The sequence below is a fragment of the Daphnia magna genome, linkage group LG2 (assembly GCF_020631705.1).
Source record: "Daphnia magna isolate NIES linkage group LG2, ASM2063170v1.1, whole genome shotgun sequence".
NCBI classification, from domain to species: domain Eukaryota; kingdom Metazoa; phylum Arthropoda; class Branchiopoda; order Diplostraca; family Daphniidae; genus Daphnia; species Daphnia magna.
Window position 1 is genome coordinate 10,602,807 of NC_059183.1, and position 23,134 is coordinate 10,625,940.

At 39.9% G+C, this 23,134-nt stretch overlaps 3 protein-coding genes, 1 long non-coding RNA gene and 2 other non-coding genes across 8 annotated transcripts; 2 read left to right on the plus strand and 4 right to left on the minus strand.

The window, feature by feature from the left end:
- Positions 1-1,644: 1,644 nt before the first annotated feature.
- Positions 1,645-1,716, minus strand: Trnac-gca. Its single transcript has one exon. It is a non-coding gene; the product is annotated as a tRNA-Cys (tRNA).
- A 466-nt stretch (positions 1,717-2,182) lies between these two features.
- Positions 2,183-2,254, minus strand: Trnac-gca. Its single transcript has one exon. It is a non-coding gene; the product is annotated as a tRNA-Cys (tRNA).
- A 260-nt stretch (positions 2,255-2,514) lies between these two features.
- Positions 2,515-3,376, minus strand: LOC123470144. The gene is made up of 3 exons (XR_006643656.1): positions 3,272-3,376; positions 3,098-3,207; positions 2,515-2,837 (listed from the first exon to the last, which is right to left on the minus strand). It is a non-coding gene; the product is annotated as an uncharacterized LOC123470144 (long non-coding RNA).
- A 7,162-nt stretch (positions 3,377-10,538) lies between these two features.
- Positions 10,539-13,631, plus strand: LOC123469910. Its single transcript, XM_045169252.1, has 3 exons — positions 10,539-10,919; positions 11,052-11,952; positions 12,061-13,631. Exons 1-3 carry the CDS (start codon positions 10,539-10,541, stop codon positions 13,629-13,631), a joined length of 2,853 nt encoding a protein of 950 aa, XP_045025187.1.
- A 2,807-nt stretch (positions 13,632-16,438) lies between these two features.
- LOC116931690 (ribosome biogenesis protein BRX1 homolog) lies at positions 16,439-18,150 on the minus strand. The gene is given in 9 exon segments (XM_032939308.2): positions 16,439-16,788; positions 16,865-16,959; positions 17,020-17,155; positions 17,219-17,343; positions 17,402-17,488; positions 17,491-17,521; positions 17,584-17,696; positions 17,699-17,738; positions 17,865-18,150. Coding segments are annotated over 9 exon segments (1,032 nt in total). The 5' UTR covers positions 17,973-18,150; the 3' UTR covers positions 16,439-16,491.
- An 896-nt stretch (positions 18,151-19,046) lies between these two features.
- LOC116932726 lies at positions 19,047-22,976 on the plus strand. 3 transcript variants are annotated; one of them, XM_032940562.2, is made up of 3 exons: positions 19,047-19,297; positions 19,360-19,788; positions 22,704-22,976. In XM_032940562.2, the coding sequence occupies exons 1-3, from the start codon at positions 19,093-19,095 to the stop codon at positions 22,718-22,720; spliced, it is 651 nt and encodes a 216-aa protein (XP_032796453.1). In that variant the 5' UTR covers positions 19,047-19,092; the 3' UTR covers positions 22,721-22,976. The 3 variants fall into 3 exon arrangements, with proteins under 3 accessions (XP_032796453.1, XP_032796452.1, XP_032796455.1); XM_032940561.2 differs by having other exon boundaries at positions 22,721-22,976; XM_032940564.2 differs by having other exon boundaries at positions 19,048-19,297; positions 22,724-22,976.
- The last annotated feature ends 158 nt before the right edge of the window (positions 22,977-23,134 follow it).

Sequence of the window (23,134 nt, forward strand, 5' to 3'; positions counted from 1 at the left end):
TCTGAGAATGTCGCGATGGTGATTCAAAAATGAATATTCAAAATCTCGACCTGGAAGCTTGCCTTTTAAGACATCTGTCTTAATTTCCATAAAGAATTTTCGTACGATGACTCTCAGTGTTGTTGCATCTACGGGAAACCCCCATTCAGCCATTGTAACGATCCCTTCAACAATCCCCTTTTCCTCATCTGTTGTCATCAGTGTTGGATGGCCCACACTCCCGGGATGCAGCCCTCTAATTTTTTTCCTAAGGTGCTGAACGGAATTCCATAAATTTCAGCAACTTTTTGTAAGCTATTTCCTTTTCTGATTTCAATTAAAGCGGCTTCTAGCTGTCCTTTTGTAAAGTCTTGATATTTTCTGCTTCCTTCTTTTCTCCGGTAAAGCCTTACCATTCCTCAAAATATGTAAGGAAACCAAAGACCTTGAAACAAAGTGTACAGTATCCTGCACAAAAATCCGAACACCGATTTAATTTTTTAAAGCCACCTATTGGCGGGGTAGTGGGTTTTTTGTTTGTTTTTCTTTAAGGGGGAGGGTAGACGGGGTGATGGACACGACAGGGTAGGGTTGGGTAAGTCTAGACATTTTAAAAAGGTGCCTTAAGGTATTACGCTTTAAGGCAAGTTACAGGTCGGGACATTTTTGCAACCCCCAGGGTGGTGTGTTTTTTAAAACGTCAGTTGGAAATTTAGGGCTTGGGCTTGGTAATGTTGCCGAAACAATTTAGGATATGTTCCAGCTGCCTGTAAATGTTTACGTCGCTGTCAATGGCGTAGGTGTAGCGTTTCTGAATGTGATGCTGGAGATCGGCGTCGCAGAATTAAAAAAATGGCCCTGTTTCATGTAATATTCTTCCCTTTTACTGTAAGCATTTTTAAAGTGAAAAACACTACAAGTGAATAAAATAATGATATGTGAAATAGCCAATTCATTTCTTTAATGATTGATAAAAAACTTAAATTTTAATGCCTTTCCAGTGTTAAGTTATTAACGAAATACTAAATAGCACCGGGTTGGGTCATTTTGGACACACAGTTTTGGGGTCATATCGGACAACTTCGATATTGGAGTGGGAGGTGCTTGTGGAGAAGCCATATACGCCCGTTTGACAAATCGATACTCGATACTCTGTTAAGCCCTCCTATTTTACTCTACCCGCCTACAAATTGTCCATTTCAGCCCCCTATTTCGTAAAAATGACATAACTCTCTATTTTTCATTTCTATTGCAAATATTTCAATATGAATGAATAAAATATTGAATAAGCAGTCTACCCATATTTTTTTAAAATTTATTTTGTGTCTCCTTATGAGGAAAACTGGCAATGTCCAATCTCACACTGTCCCTGTCCAGTTTCGCCCAGCCGTTTAAATAAAAACTTTAAAAAACCGACTTCATTAAAATCCTTATAACTCGTTTATTTTAAGACATAAAAATTACAAAAAAATTGTGGAGTTACCCAAGAAGGTGCTGCACCATTAACTAAAAATAAATATTAGAAAAAGAACATAGAAATCTAAATAAAGAGAAAAGAAATTTTTTGTCCAGTTTGACCCCGTTCTCCCCTACATATAGTTTAGGAAATTCCACAATACGTAAGCTAATTCACTCAGTTTTTTTATTATATCAATTATAATCACAAGGGGGCACCCAGGTTTGAACTGGGGACATTTCGATCTGCAGTCGAATGCTCTACCACTGAGCTATACCCCCTTGATCGATTAAAAAGAGGACAAAATAACAAATTTTGTGCTGAATCTCTCAAATATTTTTTAATTTGATTAGAATTGGACATGAAGCCCTGCGTTGATAAGCTAAGCTGATCTGTTTTGGGATCTTGTATTTCAAAATTGCTTTCACTATTCGCTCATCTTTCCCTAATTTTATTAAGCATACAGAATAATAGCAGAAAGTTTGTGTTCAAAAACGGCAAGGAATCCGATTTCGATGCTTGATCACATTGAATAAAATAAACAGACTTTACACAACAGCTAATTTGGTTTCTTGGTAGAAAAGAAATTAGATCTAAATGAGAAACATGGTGTGCTTCAATAACCGTACGTACAATTTCAGAAATATCTCAATTTTTTTAGTATTTCTTGAGTACGTATAGTTTAGGAAATTCCTTAATCCGTAACCTTATTCACTCAGTTTGTTTATTATATCAAATATAATCACAAGGGGATACCCAGGTTTGAACTGGGGACATTTCGATCTGCAGTCGAATGCTCTACCACTGAGCTATACCCCCTTGTTCGGTTAAAAAGAGGACAAAATAACAAATTTTGTGCTGAATCTCTCAAATATTTTTTAATTTGATTAGAATTGGACATGAAGCCCTGCGTTGATAAGCTAAGCTGATCTGTTTTGGGATCTTGTATTTCAAAATTGCTTTCACTATTCGCTCATCTTTCCCTAATTTTATTAAGCATACAGAATAATAGCAGAAAGTTTGTGTTAAAAAACGGCAAGGAATCCGATTTCGATGCTTGATCACATTGAATAAAATAAACAGACTTTACACAACAGCTAATTTGGTTTCTTGGTAGAAAAGAAATTAGATCTAAATGAGAAACATGGTGTGCTTCAATAACCGTACGTACAATTTCAGAAATAAATCAATTGATTAAGTATTTCTTGAATATACAAAGTCTTGGAAATTCCATGATCCGTAAGTTCATTCACTTAATGTCATTTATTACATTAATAATAAGCACAAGGGGGCACCCAGGTTTGAAATCAGTACATCTCGATCTGCAGTAGAATGCTATACCACTGAGCTATACCCTTTTGATCAGTTAAAAGAGGACAAAATGACAAATTTTGTGCTGAATCTATAAAAAAAATGAGAATGCAATCGTGAATTAGATGAAGATTTTTCCTCAAAAATAGACAACAAATTGAATTGTCTTGTAAAAGCAATTTCAGGGAATGTAACCATATAAATATTACTTAGGATAGTTTAAGTTTAAGACATACTAAGCGACTTAAAAATTTAACAAAATATACACATAAAAAGGAAAAAACCAAATAAATTTTGTGTTTCAAATAGTATTGATCTATTGATCTTGGTGTTATGAGCCCAACACCTTACCGCTGAGCTATCACACACATACATGTGAATATAGCATCAAAAATAATTTATCTTGTCGCCGCTGTGTAACTTTCTTCTCCATAGTCTCCGTTCTGGCAGCATGTTTACTACTGCAATATAAAAAAATATATAAAAATCTACTGTTTAAAACATTTTGTTAAAGAAAAAACTTACTGTTTAATTACTGTTATACAACCTTCTGCACTGACTGCAACGCATTGACAGTTGTAAGGTTACGCAAACTAAAGCGAATTCACTGCCTAGGATTCGGCAACCAGCTAGGTAACAATTACGCAAATTAATTTTTTTAAACTGTTATAGAATCAAATGAAAAAACCACTATACCACGTATCAAATTTTGACAGAATTTTGAACAAAATTTGGGGACGATTGGTCATTAAGGGAAGAAACGTATATGGAAATACATAATGGACATTAAACCTTCTGAGATCTACTACTACTACCCTACCCCCTATACCCCACACCCTAAAATTGTTATAGTCCTTCAGTATATACATATATACCCTCAGGGATTAATATTTTTTACTATACTATTTACGTTTAGTTATTTTAAGTAACTAGCTGACTTATTCAAGGATGAAGTCTGAAAAGAAAAAAAAATTCATTCCTCCTAGTTTATTCGATATAAAAATTTTCTTAAATCTCTTTTTTTGGGGTCATATTGTACAAAAACCAGGGGTAAGATTAGACAATTAGTGGTAGTGTTTTGTGAGGGGCTAAATCAATGCGCTGAAAGACTAACACATAGTTTTGCTATAAATTGTTGAATTTTTTTACAATTAAATTTAGTAGGCGTATTTTAAAAAAGGTTGTCACTCTCTGGGCTATTTCTCTGAGCATCACAACATTCAAAACCTATATAAGTTAATGTAATTACATTAACTGACACAAATTCTGGTTAACCAGTTATCGATGTTACTTAGCTCCACCCCCCCCCCTATACTTCATTTATCAAAATCTTCTATCATAAGAAAACTGTTTTTCTTACGATTTTTTCTTAAATTAATCTTACCTAAATCGTTCATTACATTAAGAGCTATGATTGACATTTGTTTCTCAAATTTAAGAACCAACTTTTGACCATTTTAGAACCACGTCTAAAGTGGGACAGGCGACCGTCCAATGCAACCCCGGTACAGGCAAAAAACACAAAATATTTTGAATGCCAACATCTTCTATAATTACCATTGTACAGTTTTTTTTTCAAAAATCGTTGGGAGTGGTTGAGAGAAAGGGAAAAACTTGATTTGCAAAAAAAAAAAAGATCGCGTTAAAGGGATGGGACATAGTAGGGAAAACCCGGACCTGTCCAAGGTGGGAACGGTCTCCCCTATCTTACCACATCACGCTTACCAGCTTCCTCATCATTGCTGTTTGGGTCGACGATGGCCTAGTGGCTGGAAGTTCTACATTGAGCCTTGATGCTATGGTTTCTTACCTCAATCAGAAGTTTGAAATCTTCGCGGTACCTGCAGATTTATTTGTTGGCATTGTGCTCACTCGCGATCGAGCTAATCGACAGATTTATCTCTCCATCTCTCAGTTTATGGACAAAATCCTGACCAAAATTCAGCTCAATGCTGCTCTGCCGATCTCATTTCCGGTGCTGAAGGGTTCACCACGCCTGTCAATGTTTGCATCCCCATCTAGTCCTGCGGATGTACAGACCATGGCTGATCTTCCTTTCCGTGAATTCGTGGGGTGTCTCATGTACGCGGCCCTCACTGTGCGCTTTGATATTGCCTTCACGGCCGGACAATTGGCGCAACATTGTCAAAACCCTGGTTTGGAACACTGGAAAGCTGCCATACGGGTTTTTAGGTATCTTAAGGTAACATTCAATCATCGCCTCTGCTTCGGAGGAAACGACTCCAACTACCATGTCCTGGTGGGCTATTCAGACGCTGATTACACGGGCGACACGGATACTAGACGTTCTACTTCGGGTTATGTTTTAATTTTAAATGGTGGTGCTGTTACATGGTCTAGTAGAAGGCAAGCAATTGTTGCTTTGTCCACAATGCAATCAGAGTACATTTCTGCCAGCGAGTCAACCAGAGAAGCAGTATGGCTTTTGCTGGACATTTTGGGTACAACCCAGATTCTACCTACACTTATCCGCTGCGATAATGAAAGTGCGATTGGACTCGCCGACAACCCTTTAGCTCACAAAAGAGCTAAACACATTGAGGTCCGTTATCATTGTATTAGAGAACAGGTTGAGGTCTAAACAATTGTTGTGGGATATGTTGAAACTAGAAAACAACTCGCGCATATATTGACAAAAGCCGTTTTGCATTCATGGATGCGGTCTCGTTGTAGTTCCAGCTGTTGGTTTCTAAAAGCAATTGTGTGTTTAAGCCATTGTATCCTGTTTATATGCTGTATTAGTGTGTCACATCACCAATACTGATTTAACTAGGATATATCTTTATATTTTTCCTTCATGTTGTATTGTTTACCCTGTGTACTACTATGTAATCGTCTCATGTCATCTGTCTGGAATGAGGAAGTGTGTTGAGGTTACATTCCGCCGATTAAGAAATGCACATGGGGGTTGCTGAAACCGAGGAAGAGGACGGACGTCCTGGGATCGTCGGCTCGACGACGAGGAGGAAAAGAAAAGGACGCTGGACTGGGGAGAGTCAGGCGGAGTCTCGAGTTCAGTACGATACTCGACAGTCATTGTATTGTTCTAGTGTCGAAACAAAAAAACATTTCATCTGCATAAAACGTAAGGATTCAATACAATCTTTCACTAAGTATTAACTTATGTATAATGCCGCTAGAAGAACGAGTTGCTGCATAAACTCAAACACATCGTTTTATGAATTTTACTGCTGTTGGTAGTGCAGGAGGCGGCCAAGGAGATCCAGACATATTACTCGGTTTTGAGGCCGGCGACACCTCTGGGGCCGTCCATAAACGATGTCAAATGCCTAGGGGGGGGGGGAGGGGGTAAGGCTAGTGTGACGAAGTGTGACGAAGGGGGGTAGAGGGGGTTTCAAAAATGGGACGTCGCACAATCGACACTAACGCCATCTCTTTGGGGAAAGTACCATATTCATCAGACTTAATTTCTCAATCTTCAGTTTTCTCGAAGTTTCAATACCGTGTACTAGTTTGTTTTTTATACAAGCTGTATATTTTCTATGGTCTAGTCTACAACCAAAACAAAAAAAATCGATTTCATCGATAAAATGGATAAAAACAAATTGTATCAGTCTTTTTATGACGCATATGTTAAAGCAAATCCTACAAAAACCAGAAAGGATTGCCAAGAATATGTAATAAAGAAATGGAATGAAATCAAAAATGATTCCAATTTGTCATCAAAATGTAATAACTTGTTGGCCCAATTTAAAGCGGTTGCCATGTAAAAAAAGGTAGACTTATGGGATTTTGGGGGAAAGAGTCGGGCAAAGCTTCTGCCTAAACGCAAGACAATTCTCTCCCTTTAGAATTTCTTCCCGACTCCCACCAATTCGATGAGCCAGATGATGATGCAGTTGTTGATAAGTCAATTAATGAAAAGCCTTCGGGGCCAACGAGCAGTCTGAACCAAAGTAACAAAATTGCTATCGTGCAATCGCAACTGCAAACTGAGATCAATGTTTTGAATTCAGAATTAACTGATTTGTATGAACGGGATAAAAAGGTTTACTTTCCAAAACGCAAGAAAAAGAATTCAAGTCCAAGAAGCTCAAGAAAATTGAACTAGAAAAGAAATTGAAGAAAAAAGAGACGACCAAAGAAGATCACAAAAGGCTAGAGATGATAAAAAAAAGAAAGTTTGAAGCCATTTTAGAAGAAAATCCAAAAATAAAAAAGCTTTAAAGGTTCGAGATCAACCTGGTAGGCCACGATTAGAAGCCGATCAGCCGTTATTATTAAAGGCTATCGTCGATCTTGCTTTACATGGCACTGCATCTCACGAAAAAAGACAAAGTGATATTTATCGCAGTATTAAAACACGGGATCAGTTAGCCGATCAATTAAGAAGAGAAGGTTTCAAAATCAGTCGCAGTGGGCTTTACATTCGTCTTCTTCCCAATCGAAGCTCATCTCTCGAAGGCCAGTTCGATTCCAGATGAGGTGGTGAGTTAATATGGTTAACTTACGAGAAATTCTCGTTTATATACAGTACCCACGCCAGGTATTGGATCACCTCGGTCCAAAAAAGGCGTTTTAACCCGCGCAAGATAGGCCTAACGGTGTCTCGCGCGTGAATTTTTTTTACATACTAAGATTGCTCGTACGAGGTTAATTTTTTTTTTATCAGAAAGATAAAGAACTAGTCTTTATCTTTCTGATTTTTAATTTGTAAAAAGTATAGTTGTTATATGGGGAAAAGGATCATTTTGAAATATTGGATCACCCCCGACATGTGCTGCATTCGTTGTCCCTACCCGCGGCTATGCCGTCGGGAAACTTGATTGTAATTTGGGTCCCTTTTTTACCTTTCGACTCTCTCTTATACCCGACGGCATAGCCGCGGGTAGGGACAACGAATGCAACACATGTCGGGGGTGATCCAATATTTCAAAATGATCCTTTTCCCCATATAACAACTATACTTTTTACAAATTAAAAATCAGAAAGATAAAGACTAGTTCTTTATCTTTCTGATAAAAAAAAATTAACCTCGTACGAGCAATCTTAGTATGTAAAAAAAATTCACGCGCGAGACACCGTTAGGCCTATCTCGCGCGGGTTAAAACGCCGTTTTTGGACCGAGGTGATCCAATACCTGGCGTGGGTACTGTATAAAACAAATTTTCATCGAGCAATATGTGCTTTTTTTGTTTATTTAATAATTTAAAAAATAATAATCTCTTTCGTTCTAGAGAAATTAATATTTCCAGCAAATTCGAATGAAGAATATTATAACGATACCAAATATTTTGCAATTCTTTTTTGGGAATCGATCTCTGATCTACGGCGTCGCAATCAGAGGCTCTACACATATGCCATCGGTATCGAGATAATTGTGCACAGGCAGCTATCTAATTTATTTGGGCAAGGAGTATTACACAGCCTAAGTCCAACATTTCCAACTGTCGTTTAAAAAAAAACACACCACCCTGGGGGTTGCAAAAATGTCCCGACCTGTTACTTGCCTTAAAGCGTAATACCTTAAGGCATAAAAAAAATGTCTAGACTTACCCAACCCTGCCGTATGTGTCCATCACCCCGTCTTCCCTCCCTCTTAAAGAAAAACAAACAAAAAACCCTTTACCCCGCCAATAGGTGGCTTTAAAAAATTAAATCGGTGTTCGGATTTTTGTGCAGGATACTGTACATCGACTAACAAAAAAAGCGTGGGGTAACTTTACACGCCTGTTCATTTTGTATAAAGTAGCCCCGAAAACGTTGAAAACCCGGGGGCTACTTTACACACGTAGTTTGCCAGCCACAGAAAAACACTACACCCCATATTTTCTTACACACTGTTATTTAGAAGATGTTTCCACACGAATGTAAAAAAAAAAATAGAAATATGTGAACTTAAGAGCTAAAAACCGCAAACTTACTTTTAACAAATTTTGATCGAGTTTTTCTGCTCAAACTGTTGACGAGAAATTTACACTTCAACCTGCGTCTATGTAATTTTCCCACACACTGTCACAAACTAGATCTTCTGTTCAGCAAAATGACCCCTTTTTCCGCCAGTTAGCGATTCTCGGGCAAACGTTGCGCGCCAAAACACTTTTTCTTGCGTTGCGTGTAAAGTAGCCTCAATCGACGGTACCCTTCTGGGGGAACACTAAACGTTTTCCATCCGACGAGAACGCCTCTTGTGGATGTGTTTGTGTTCACTCCACGCAGAGACTCATTTTTAGTCAGACGGCGCTCGCACCAGGCGAAAAAGAACACTGGCTTATAGTTTACCGATTATAATTCATTTAGTTTCACGATCCGTCAAACCACACCGACAAAAATATCCAATCGGTTTTCTACTCTGTTAGATATTTGTTAAGCAAAAATTTAACGGAAGTGGATAGCCCCCATCATCGGCTGTCCATATCTGTAAAATTTGTTTATTTAGACATAATATTTTTACCTATGAAGCTATTTTAATTTTGTGTACTGGCATAGAAGGATTACCCGAGCCACGTTAAACCGCACCGTCCTGCCTACCTGAAAAATAGCTGATGGGTCATTACTCGGGTAGGTGCTTTTCAAGCAGTTTTCTTTCATTCAAATTACCCCCTTTAAAAGATATGACCCAGCCTTAGCTTGAAAAAGAGTGGGCAAGTGAAGGAAAATAAGTAAAACTATAATGTATAGAGCAGTAAAACATCCTGCGTTGTGCGTTTTTCACAAATGCGAAAATCTCATTTGTGTCCAAGTTGGTCTGCTGCGGCTGCAGCGTCTTATGGAGAAACCATCTTCTTCACGTTAAAAATTAAGTTTTCATAACTACAATTTAGATTTCCCCCTTTTCTTACTAGAAGTGGGTACCCTATTCTTCTTTTCATTTCCCAATTTTTTTTTCTAGCTCCAGTTCTATCTACTTTATTTTTATTTTATTTTTGTTTGTAAGTTGCTCGTCTCTTTTAGCCGAAGAATTTCGTTTGCTTCCAGAAATTCGTCTGCTACGAGGGGATGAACAACAAACCATTCACAAACAATAGCTAAATAAAAATAAACCAGATAGAACTAGGGCTAGAAAAAAAAATTGGGAAATGAAAAAATGAGTAGGGTACCCACTGCTAGGAAGAAAAGGGGGAAAATCTTAATTATATTTATTGAAAACTTAGTTTTTAACATGAAGAAGTTGGTTTCTCCATAAGACGCTGCAGCCGCAGCAGACCAACTTGACACAAATGAGATTTTCGCATTTGTGGAGAACGTGCAACGTAGGATGTTTTACTGCTCTTTTGCACAAAATAAGTCAAATAGGGTGCACAGTAATGATATCTGGTTTTGGATCCGGTTCCACTACCCGAATGCCCATGAGTGGAAATTCACAATTATTACAGTAATTTTAATGAAATTATACCGTTGCTTAATTAAGTAATATTCTAATAAATGAAAAAAAAATTATAAAGTTAAAAGGCATTGTATTACGGAAATTTAACAGAAAGAAATATAAACAATAAACATAAATAATAACAAACACGAAACAAAAAATTAACGGCTCGGGGGTTTTGTGTTTTTGCCTGACAGGGTTCAGGTCCCTGAACGAGATAGAGGAGTTGCAGTTGCAGATGGAGTTGCAACTGAATGCGTAGGGCAAGTTGCGCTAGTATAGCGAATTGCATGTAAATTGATCGACCTTAACCTTATGTGTTGACATCTGTATTCCCAGCCTCTTACGCGCTAAAAAACAAAAACAAAACAAAGAACGAGACCGCTTGGGCACATACGCCCCCTCGGCACGTCAGACTCTTTTCGGCTCTTGCGCAACGCAGCCATGTCTAGTAGTAGCTCTAGTAGTTCAAGTTCAGGTGCTAGTTCGGCGAGTGCCTACGGTCATCGCAAAGGCAGCCGCCAGCAGGAACGTGTCGAAGAGGGAGTAATTCGTTGGGAACGAGAACCACGTGGCGAAGTATCTCGCAGCCGTAGTCGAAGCAGCAGCCGTAATCGCAGTCACCATGGACGCCGTAACATCAGCCACAGTCACAGCCGGGATAGCGATCACCGTCGCAGGCGTGATCGGAGTCACCGTCGCAGCCGTGATCGGAGTCACCACCGCAGCCATGATCGGAGTCTCCGTTGTAGCCGGGATCACAGCCACGATCGCGAGCGAACCCGTTTTCGTAGCGCGTCTCCGTTGCCAAAGACGAATTTCACGGTGCGCCGCAAGAACATGAGGGAATTCAGGAACTGGATGACTTCGTCTTTAAAGCCGTCCGAAGCGAAGCAACTTAGAGAAAGTTTAATGCCAGAATTTTCTAATTAATTCTTTAATCGAAAATGTCCACAGCTCGATAGTTCCATGGTCCGTCGCTTCAAAGACCCAAGTCTCAAGGGGTCTGATCTGACCAAAGCGGAAATAAACGAGAAGACTCTAAGGGCCGAGCAGTACAAAGTACTGGACGTGGCTCGCCCACTTCTTTTTTTGCGGGAGAAGATGTCAGAGGTCGAAGAGTGGAGATCTTCGCTGATGGCTTACGTGGTGGACACGGCGTTACGCTTATGGGGTCACACTTTCCACGGCATCACGACAAGCCGCCGGGAAAATTTGCTGAAGGTGTCAGACCCGAAGTTCGTCTCCCTTCTAAGTGAATCCCACCGATTCAAACCGCGTCAATGTGGGTCGCTGTTCGGTAGAACCTTTATCAAGGGAATGGTTAAAGAGGCCAGAGAAGACCAGCAACTTAGGATCATCAGTCGCAGCAACGGACCTCCGTCCGTTTCTAGAAACCGAGGAGCGGGCTATAGCAGCTTCAACCGAGGATCGTCTTACGGTTTTCATCGCGGTAGTGGCAGCCGTGCCGTTTTCAACAGCAGCTTCAACAAAGGCGCAACAAGAGGAGGCGCCTTCAACTTAAATCGGTACGATCCTATCTCTATCTGTCCTTTAATTAGATTAGAAACAGGGGCTAGACTGGGATATTTTGAAGTTTTTTGGAGTTCGTTGTCTAAAGATCCCTGGGTAATGTCTAGTATTAGAGAGGGAGTCAAGATTGATTTTTCCAGCATCCCTTTTCAAACAATCGCGGGGTCTAAAATGCCTATGGGGAAGGATCAGACGGAAGTTTGTGACAGGGAAATCATGGCTTTGCTAGAGAAAAAAGCCATAGAACCAGTGGAAGCCTCTGCGGAGGGTTTCGTCAGTGGACTTTTCGTTATCCCAAAGCGCTCGGGGGGTTTTCAGACCAATTGTAAATCTGAAGAAACAAAATAAATTTGTCAAACTGGAGCATTTTAGAATCGAGGGCATGGACTTGCTTCATGAGATGATCCGTCAGGACGATTTTTCGTTAAAATAGACCTCAAGGACGCCTATCTTACCGTTCCCATTCATCATGGGCATAGGAAATACTTTCAAATTAGGTGGGTGGATATTTTGTACCAGTTTCGTTGCCTGCCCTTCGGTCTGGCATCGGCACCTTGGATATTCACAAAGCTTTTGAAACCTGTCATTACTTTTTTGAGGAAGCAAGGTTTGCGTTCCATCATTTATCTTGACGACATTCTCATTTTGAATGCCAGTGAAAAGGGGGCGGGTCAAGAGTACCAGTTGGCAATATCGGTGTTAGAAATATGCGGATTTTTAATTAATTTGGAAAAGTCCGTAGGAGTTCCGAGCCAGGTTATGGAATACCTGGGATTGATAATCGATTCGAAATCCCTTTCTCTAGCTCTTCGGCGGGAAAAAATAGTCGAAATAAGGGACCTTTGTCTTGCTATGCTTAGACGTGAATCGGTGTCCCTTCGAGAGATTGCCAAGATCTTGGGGAATTTCGTTTGGGCTGTTAAAGCCATCCCTTTTGCCCAAGCGCACTACAGGGGTATTCAAATGCAGTACATTGAGGGTTGCAAAACATTTGGTAACTCACTACAATCGACAGTTAGCCTAGACAGTAAGTCGAAGCAGGACTTAGTTTGGTGGGCAACAAACGGCATCAGAAGTAACGGTAAACCGATGTCAGCAACAGAAACAGATCTCATAATTTATTCGGATGCGTCACTTTCCGGATGGGGTGCGGTCTTTAACGAGGTCTCCACAAGAGGCCCCTGGACTCTGGCCGACCAAAAAAGACATATAAACGAGCTTGAGCTTTTAGCAGCCCTTAACGGCTTGAAAGCTTTTACAAGTCGCCTGCGTAATTCGACCATCCGCCTAACGTTGGACAATTTCACGGCCGTCCACTACATAAATAAATCGGGGGGAACGAAATCTCCAGCCCTAAGTGCCATAACGGCAGAAATTGTCGCTTGGTGTGAAGAGCGCACATTTTCAATCCGCGCAGTACATCTACCGGGCATTCTCAATTTTCTTGCAGATCGCCAATCAAGGATGCAACACGAGACCAGCGATTGGAAACTCCAGGAGTCGACCTTTCAGCAGATCATGGCCCTCTGGGATCGAAAGATCGATCTATTTGCCGCGAACTGGAATCGACAACTGGATCTGTTTGTCAGTTGGAAACCTCAACCGGAAGCGACGGCCGTCGATGCCTTCACATTGAGCTGGAACGAGCTACAGGGCTACGCTTTCCCGCCCTTCAACTTAATATTCAAGTGCCTGTCCAAGATCAGGAAGGACAAGGCGGAACTAGTCCTGGTGGCACCGGTGTGGCAAGCACAACCGTGGTGGCCGACCATAATGGAATTGGGCATGCCAACCTCCTCGAATCATTCGGCGAGAGGATCGCTCATCTTAGCCGCCTGGATGTTATCCGGAGTCGCTTCAAAGATGAAGGATTTTCGGACGAAGTGGTCCAGCTTCTTGTGGGAGCAAACCGTGAAGCCACATCAGCTGCTTACCAGAGCGCCTGGAACCGTTGGCTCGGTTGGTGCTCTCAACGGAATCAGGATCCCTTGTTTTCTTCTATAAGCGGCGTTTTAGAATTCCTTACAGACCTACATAAAGAAGGTAAGGCCTACAGGTCAATCAACGTTTTTCGATCCATGCTATCAAGCACGCTCGATAGGATTGATGGTTTTGACGTCGGTAAGCATCCGTTAATAGTCAAGCTCATAAAAAGGTATTTTTCATTTTAACCCGCCCCAACCCAAATATAACGGTTTTTGGGATGTCGGCGTAGTGTTGTCTTACCTAGAAAGCCTAGGTCCGAACGAATCTCTTGAATTAAAACTACTATCTAGCAAATTAGTAATGCTTCTTGCCCTTACTTCTTTATTTAGAGTTTCGGAGATCGCGGCAATCAGTTTCAACTCATTCATTTTCTCGGGCCCCGAGGTGAAGTTCTCACTTGCCCAGATAAGAAAGTCGCAACGACATGGCGCCCTTAAAGTTTTTTCTTTAACCAAGCTTAATCCGGATTCTAATCTTTGTCCCGTGTTATGTTTGGAACGCTACATCCACGTTACTAAACCTTTTAGGAACGGATCAAGTCCTCACACGCTAGCTCTAAGTGTAGTATCGCCTCACGCACCTGTCGGCGCGTCTTCTATCGGTCGTTGGATCAAAGGTGTATTGTCGGACGCAGGCGTCGACACCACAATTTATTCAGCTCATTCTACTAGTGGAGCGTCAGCGTCAAAAGCCGTAAACATCGGGCTTTCGATCGAATCGATCCTTCGTACGGGATGCTGGGCATCAAAGTGTGTCTTTTCAAAGCACTACAGCCGTCCGATCAGTACTGAGACGTTCGGAAGTAGAATTATTTCCGAAACACAGCAATAGGCGTTGAAGTCACATAAGGTTAAGGTCGATCAATTTACATGCAATTGGAAAATTGCTCGAGGTCGCGTAGCGACTGAAGAGCAATTGAGATTGCTTGGAATAAAGAGAGACCTTAACCTTAGTTAAGGAACCCACCCGTCTCCTCCCACTCATTAATTTTGCGTTATTATTTGTTTTTTCAGGGGACGCAGCCATAACTCCTTTCGTGGAAATAGCTGATCGACGGCCAATTTTTACTCAAGAGTTTTTTCAAATATTATTTTGGCCAAAAAGGTCTGACGTGCCGAGGGGGCGTATGTGCCCAAGCGGTCTCGTTCTTTGTTTTGTTTTTGTTTTTTTGCGCGTAAGAGGCTGGGAATACAGATGTCAACGCATAAGGTTAAGGTCTCTCTTTATTCCAAGCAATCTCAATTGCTCTTCAGTCGCTACGCGACCTCGAGCAATTTTCCAATTGAGCTGCCTATCTCTTGCTGCAAATTGAGGCCAGGGACCTGAACCCTACCAGGAGTTGTCGTCATGTTTTGCCTGACAGCGTTCAGGCCTCTGAACGAGATGGAGTTGCTATAGGTATCCCTAAATTCCCCTAATGGCCTGACGGTGCAATAGCCCAGCAGTATGGCATTGGAGCATCGTCAGTCTAGCGGTACAAAGACATGACCCGTAAAAACAAAATTCACATTTAAATAACGTTTAGAAATAAACTTTAAAGAAAAACACAAAACAAACATCAACCAGCTGATAAACTGCTTGAAACAAAAGAAGGTGGCATCCCATGATCCCTTGTAAAATCAGGCATTGAAACGCCTCTTGTGGGTGTGTTGTTTCACTCTACGCAGAAAATGCATTTGTCGACAGATGGCAGTCCCACCGGGAGGAAAATCATTCATACGCCCCGACCATGCCCTGACCCAAAACCCTCGTTTTTTTGTATAGTACTCCCCGCAAGAGGGTGCCCCTTTTCTGAGAGGGAAAATAGCCATAGTGGAGGAACCGGGGGTCTATGACTCTGGTTAAGTTAGACGTAACATCACTAGTAAAAGCTAAAAGGTAGAGCAAGGGCCCGTGCCAATCGGGGCACTTTTTTTTATCCAGTCAGGGTTCACATTTCTAATCGGGTCGGGGCTTTTGGCGCTTGGCGTGAAAAAAAATTCCCCCCGAACCCAGGGGTACGTAATCGGGGATGCAACCCCGATTACAGTCAACCGATTTATCCAAAAACATTATCGATCGAATTTTTCGACCCGATTTCCTTGATTAAACCTCATTCTACCCGCCTACCCCAATTTATGCCCAAAACCGTAACAGTCGCCACCTTTTAAAATAGGGCCGAACCCTAGGTAGAGCATGTAAGAAAATAAACCCTCGGGTCTTCTAACCAGTGATCGAAGCGCTGTCTTTTAACAACCCTTTTCGTTGGCGCAATAACTAAAGCCAATCCTTATGTTTCGAGCGATTAATATCCTGGTTTAGCAACTAGAGTATCAAACAAAACTTTTACACCGTACAAGCCCCTAAGCTAACCTAGGTTGCTGAATCTTATCAGCTCTGTTCCCACGGAGACCCCGCATGGCAGGAAAAACTTGCGAAGTGAGAATATTCTCCCCTCGCACTGTCTGTCTCACTTTATGGGATGCTACTGTACTCACCCTTTGGACACGGAGCCGAACCCTTAACGGTAAACGTTTGTTGAAACAAGAAATCACGGCAACGCCTTGGTTCATCCAATGCTTTTGCACGAAAAACGACAGAAACTGAGTACGCAGGATACAAGCACGCCTAAACGCAACAGTACTGACGCGACGACCACCCGGTTGAAAGTAGAAGAGAATTTCTTCTTTTTATAATTAGAATAATTTGATTCAATTGGCCTAATTCATTAAACTGGATACTGAAAAATTTCACACTTTTCCTTACTGGAGAATATGAGAACATAATTTTTTCATGTTGTGACCAGTCTTAGATTCTTAACATTAACAATGTGCATGGGCAATTACTTGGTCTTCAAACAGTATGTATTTTGTAATACATTATAGATTTCGCACCAAAGCTACTCATCATCCGAATCGGCGAGTATTTCCTGGAACATATCTCTGCCACTTTTTTTCCCAGTTGTTGTATTCTTATTCTTTCTTTTCTTCTCTTTCTTCTTTTTCTTCCCATCATCAATTCTTTGGTTGATTACCTCGTTAGCTATTTGTGTGGGATTTTTGTCCTCAAAAACTTCTTCATCAAGCGCGTCGATATCGTACAAGTCTCCTGTAGGTTGCCTGGCTGCCAGTGACAACTTCTGTTCGATTTTTTGGCGGTATTTTAACCCTGTTTGTAAATTCAACATTCGACGGTACTGAAATAAAAAAAATATCGTACAGGTTTAATAATAATGAAAATCCACGATGGAAGAAATTATAAAATTATATTACCGCATTCGGCGTAACGTAATTTGGATTTTCCCAAATAGTTTCTCCACCAAAACTTCCATCAAAAACTTTTATGGGGTTCAAAACAAATCGCGGTCCTGTATACAATAGAGAAATTTATATTAGAATCTATAGATATTTTTAAAAAGTCTAAAGACCTATTTCGGCAAGCTGTCCATCTTCTTCGAGGATTTGAAAATTTCGGAACCAGATACGATTTTCAATTATGGTAAAAGTGAAGACATGGTCAAAGAAAGGTTGACTTTTGGGGTGATTTTTAGGAGTAGAAAAGATCTACAAATAAAATAAAAAATAAGAAAATGCTATGCTATTTGGAATCTAATACAAAAATATTGCCTGTGTCATTAGCTCCTTTAGTAAAGACCAGTATGGTTGTGTGTCAAAACTGGAGTCAAATGACAGCAGTGGCCTTGTACCCTTTAAGCAATTTCCTGTCATCTTAAGTTCTTTCATTGTGTGAACTAGAATGACAAATTTTATTGCAGCTCATATTTTTTTAAACAATAATAGTTTTTTTACCATTTTCTATGTAAAATTTAGCACTTGGGCCTTTAGGAACATTCGCAAGCCATAAAAATAAATCCTGTTTCTTTCTTCCTTCAAAAATATGCACTTACTGCAATTCTTCATTTCACAGATCTATGAATAATTTAAATGCAATTTTCTGAACAAATTTAATAAAGTAGAAAGGTTAGATGTACTTCATTGATAACAAATAAGGGATCCTTCCTTTCAAATTTACTCTCTGTTTTAGAGTGTGGCATCATATCTCGTAGATCCACCATTAAGTGGCGATCTCTCTGTGTTATTCCCGTGCAGCAAAGACAAGGACTCTTTGTTTGTTTATCCATTTAGCCTATATAAAACACAGCTGATTAGAATTGGAAAGAAGCTCTTATGGGGAAGATTTGTTTCAACTACTTAATGTGAAGAGTGAGTGAAAATTACTACAACTCAAGCAATTGTTGTTAAAAGCTATTACCTTTTTCGTCAAGGGCTCGTCCGAAGCTCGTACCAAGGGTAAAATATTTTCTTCTTGTTTTGGCTTCTCTACTTCGAGAGAAATCGTACTTCTCTTTCTTTTTACCATTTTTAAATTTCCAGAGCTTCAATTGCAGGTACAAATTTAGTGACAGACGGAAAAGATACGCGGACCACGTGTAAAGTCAGACGACACAGTCGCCTTCTCTTTAAGATGCGTTCTTTGAAAACCTAGCAGTTAGCACCGTCACCATCAGAGTAATAAAATACTGGTGTAGCCACGGCTATGTTAACTCCCCCTCTCGGATTTTTTCCCAAAAGTTGTTGCCAATTTCGCGTATCGATTGTGAGAAAATGAGGCAAGATATCGATTTAAGTGTCCCATAACCGTAACTGCCACCTATGAATTGAGCTTTAAGGGTTGTTATTGTTATAACAACCCATATGTTAATACATACATTTTTTTCACAATAATTAATTAAGCCACTTTTTGTTTACTTTCTGAAGTACAGACGACGAAAATGAGCGAAAACAGCGAAAACGTAATACATCACAAGTTCACAACACAGCCGCTGTGGCGCTTTCGTTATGGGACAGAAAGACTTTCAGGCCAAAAAGGCAATGGGAGGGCCCGCCATAAGCGTGGCTACACCAGTATTCTATTACTCTGGTCACCACTGTCAAGGCCTACTTAATGCTTAAGGCCCGTAAACTCGTAAACCTCCTACGGCGGTGACGCGTTACCTGGCAACAACCAATCAGAGGAAAAACAAGGGTTACGACGACACCATCTGGCGCTCGCTACTGCTACTGCTTCGAAAACCTAAATACAAGATTAAGCAAAAACAGGGTTTCCTTGTATTTTTTAATTAAGAGTATCTTAGAATCCTTAACTTTTAGTTAAAGAATTCCAGTAAGTGTAGAAAATCACCTCTTTGAAAAAGATTTTTGTCCACTAAGTAATATATTCATCATTACATTTCACCATATTTCAAACATATTTGCATCGGTATTGGGATCAGTGGCTCCTATCTTTTGTAAAAGATAAGTTAAGATAAGTTAAGATAAGATATTTTTGGTATCTTTTTGGTATCTTTTATCTTGTGTCAAATTCAGTTAAAATTAAGTATCTTTAACTTTAGGGTATGAAAATCAATGGTAACTTTTGCCCTAAAAGATAAGATACTTAAGATCCCATCTAGCGGTAGAAAAATGAATTACTTTGAGGGATGAAATTAGAAAATTTTAAGGCCAAGGCTGTCACTATCAGACAGACTTCAGAGTCTATATTTTCTATGTTTATTAATTCCACAGGTTCAATTTTTGATCCACGATTTAAGTGTGCTTGGATAAAACAAGCTGGATTGAATGAAAAGGCAGTGTTAAATGAAGTTTCTTCTGAAATTAAAATAAGATGCGATCTGTTGCGTTCTAGTGAGTTTTAATTGTAAAAGTTAAATTAGAGGAATGCCTTTCATGAGTAACTGTTATCATAGGACAAGCAGCCAGCGTTTCTACGCCGAATCAACAGGATGAAGCTAGGGATGAAGTTCAGCAAGACGCAGTAAAACCTTCATCAACTCGCAAGAGAAGGTTAAGCCAGAGTTTATATTCAACAGTAATTGAGCCACCAAAATCTCGTTCCCTGAGTGGCCCGGCCAAAGTATTGGAGGAGTTTGGGATTTATTTAAAAGAACCCATCGTAGCTATGGAAGTTCTAGTGAATCCAGTGGATCCCGACAGTGACCTTTGCGTCACTAAGCCCCTCGAGTATTGGAAATCTAATCAGTGTCGTTTTCCAATACTAAGCGAAATCGGAAGAGATGCTGTTAGCGTTGCAGCATCATCAGGATCTGTTGAACGGGCTTTTAGTGTGGCTTCGGATATTTTATCAGCAAAACGCGCCGCCAAAATGAGTATTATTTGTAAGTTTTAATGCCTTGAACTAAAAAAACAGCCCATCTCCAAAAATTATCTCATAAGACTTGCAGCTCTTATAATTATTCATATCGTTGGCTGTATAAAACTGTTTTCTGTAGACTAGATAGTTCCAAACATCTCCAAATTCAACTGATGGTAATATTGTTTCTAGCTCTTGTGTACTGGAAGTCCAATACTCATTTTCTATGACGTAAGGACAGTCACACTGTACTTCATTAAGCTTAGCAACATATCTTTCTTTAGCATCGTTTGGCAAAGTTAAAGAATAATCAGATAAGTCAAATAATTCAATAACTGAATCATGTAAAAGATCTTCTGCATCCTCAGAAGACATTTACATTCCTAATTATACCAAGAAATTTAAGTTTTATAAGAAAATTACACATTTTTTAAAGTTACCATTTGCTGTTGACTGTTTGTTATTGTTTCAAATGTTGATAGCCCTTCACTGTAACGACAATTTCAAGTACTAGTTGTAGCGAATTCTTGAAAATTTGGCACTTGAAATGTTGGCAATGTCCTGACGTACAACGTACCACAATAATTTTGCTCCTGGTAGCAAAATTAATGGGAGAAATCAGTCCTCAAAGTCGTTAGCCTATGTTAAATCCACCTAAACAAGGCTGAGTAAGACTACAAATGGCGGCTTGCAGGGTTGCCGGACTACATGAATACTGCTTTTCGCAACGTGAAAATGGTCTATTAACATTATTTTTTTATTTATATTATTCAAGTAGTTTATTTAAGTAAATTTTAAAGGTATAGTTAAATACAGCAAAGTGTATTTTATTCTCGTAAAAAATTATTGGGGGGTGCTATTTCAATATAGTGATCTAAATTGGAAATTGTCCTGCGGCCCACAAGAACAAAATGTGACCCTAGTCACGTGATTTTCGTTGGCCTATCAGAAGGCAAGTTCACTGATAAGACCACCCTTTATGGCTGAAACGGTGCTATCGGTGCAGCACCGGTTCTAGCACCGTACCGCAGTGAAAAAAAATCCCCGCACTGAACGTCCCCGATTCATTTTTATCGGTGAGGGTTTGCGGTGTCCCCGATTAGAATGTGATCGTGGCCGAGCCCTAGCGTAGACCGACCGCAAGGGCTGGGGCTCGGCCCCGATTGGCCACAATCAGGTAAACCGATCTGATATGCTGATCTACCCGAAAATTGGACAATCGGGTGCGATCGATTTCGGTCCTGTAGAAACACATCGGTGCGGTTCGGATCTTCCGTGTGAACTGTTAGATCTGCCGCCATTTTTAAGATGGCAGCTTAAAAACTACTAATGAAATTAACTACTAATTGTAATGAATTTAGCACTTTCGTACCTCTGTAAAGTTAGGAAACATTTCACATTCGAGTTTAATACTCTTCCCCTATCTTTTTTTATTAGTTAAAATATGTTTAGGGTTGTCAACGTTGACACTATTGACTGTCAATTCTAGTACCGTAGCCAGAGTCATGGATTACATGAGGCGCATTTTTGCGCAATAATTCATTTCAGCTGTTTTTCAGCTGAAGTGAATAAAATTCACGCAAAAATGGATTTTGCTGAATTAAATTTAGATGAAACACAATTCATTTCAAATTCACCTGAAATTTATTTGTTTATTTCGTCTGCTTTTTGTACAACGTTGCAACAAATGGAAGAGGAGGAGCCAAAACCTAGAAGGGTGTATAGTGAATTGAGGAGCTGAATGGAGGTCCGGACCTCTATTCAGCTGAAGTGAAAAAAACAGGTGGGAGAGATGAATTTGAAAATTCAGCTGAAATGAATTTAATATACAAATTCACGCAAAAATGGACTTTTTAAAATACTAAAATTCACTTTAGCTGAATTTTTTGCGCAAAAATGGGCCTATGGTCTGACTACTCCTGGTTTCCGGCGTCACTTTTCGCGAACCAGATTTTTTATCTCGCTCCCTCCGAAACTGCTGCACAAGGCGGAGGTGAATGCACTAACAAGAGAGATAGAGTTTTCGAATACTAGCACCAAGCGGAGGTCTAGAGAGATAGCGTTGAAGTGCATGAGATCTCCGCATAGTGCAGCACTTTCGGAGGGAGCGAATCCGAAAAAGCATTAAAAATTGGTTCACGAAAAGTGACGTGGAGCGTGGCTTATTTACTGGCGTTTACCATGGAGTAGTCAGACCATGCAATCTATGACTCTGCCGAAGCTCTATTTTCTACATCCTTCATTCTAAAAGCAAATAATAAAAATTAAAATAAATAAAAATTAAAATAATTGTCAGTTTTATTAAAAGATAAACTTGGATTTTTGCATTACCATTTTATTCTTATTTTTCAAAGGTTAAAAATTCAAAAGTGCCAAACCAGATTTGAACAATGGTAGAAGTCGGAGGAAGAAACCCGGTTCTAAAAACCGGTTACACTGCCTTTTTACCCCATTTACCCGGATTTCTTCCACGGCTTCAACCGAAAAATCTGACTATAGAGCAAGAGCGAAGCGCGTACCCCCTACTGTTTTACGAACGCACCTTACTATTTTAAGAGAGAAATTGCGGCTGGCAGCCATGTTTGTATCTCGAATCAAACATCCCTTCCAGCCGCAAAAGCTATCTTGAAACAACAAGGTGCGCTCGTAAAACAATGGGGGTACGCGCTTCGCTCTTGCTCTATAGCAGTAAAACATCTAGGGATGCTCGTTCTCCACAAATGCGAAAATCTCATTTGTGTCCAAGGTGGTCTGCTGTGGCTGCAGCGTCTTATGGAGAACCAACTCCTTCACGTTAAAAAATTAGTTTTCGTAACTATAATTTAGATTCCCCCCCCCCTTTCTTTGTTAAAGTGGGTACGTTATTCATTCCTTCATTTCCAATTTTTTTTCTAGCCCCAATTCTATCTAGTTTATTTTTATTTAATTATTGTTTGTAAGTGGCTCGTGTCTTCTAGCAGAAAAATTCAACTAGATATCGATCATCGCGACGGCTCTCAGAGACCCTTCGTGGTGATTCCGAGCGATGGCAGCCTACAGCGCGATGCACTTTTTTGAACGGCGCGATAAATTTTCCGGTTCACACTCTCCACAGTGGAGTTTTCTGCAGCGCTGCCGTTTCATTTGTGTTTTTCATTCCTCAATTTTTATTATGTAGTTTATTGTTTATTATTTATTTATTCATATAAATACAATGTTTTTACCTATTTTAAATCTTTTTTTCATTTTATGAATAGAGTTTATTACACATCGGTGTGTTTTTTATTTTATTTACTGTATTATTTACTGTACATCTGTCCATTTCTGTAAAAAAAATGGCTTACAAAAGTACTTATTGGAGAAGTAAACCGCTTCGCCATTTTTCAGGTAGG

Excerpts from the sequence above, each read along its gene's own strand:
- LOC123469910 (XM_045169252.1), top strand. The coding sequence starts at position 10,539 with ATGTCTAGTAGTAGCTCTAGTAGTTCAAGTTCAGGTGCTAGTTCGGCG. Across the intron at positions 10,920-11,051 it reads TGCCAAAGACGAATTTCACG|CTCGATAGTTCCATGGTCCG; the intron begins GTGCGCCGCAAG and ends AAATGTCCACAG. Across the intron at positions 11,953-12,060 it reads GGGGGGTTTTCAGACCAATT|ACCTCAAGGACGCCTATCTT; the intron begins GTAAATCTGAAG and ends TCGTTAAAATAG.
- LOC116932726 (XM_032940562.2), top strand. The coding sequence starts at position 19,093 with ATGAAATTAGAAAATTTTAAGGCCAAGGCTGTCACTATCAGACAGACT. Across the intron at positions 19,298-19,359 it reads ATGCGATCTGTTGCGTTCTA|GACAAGCAGCCAGCGTTTCT; the intron begins GTGAGTTTTAAT and ends CTGTTATCATAG.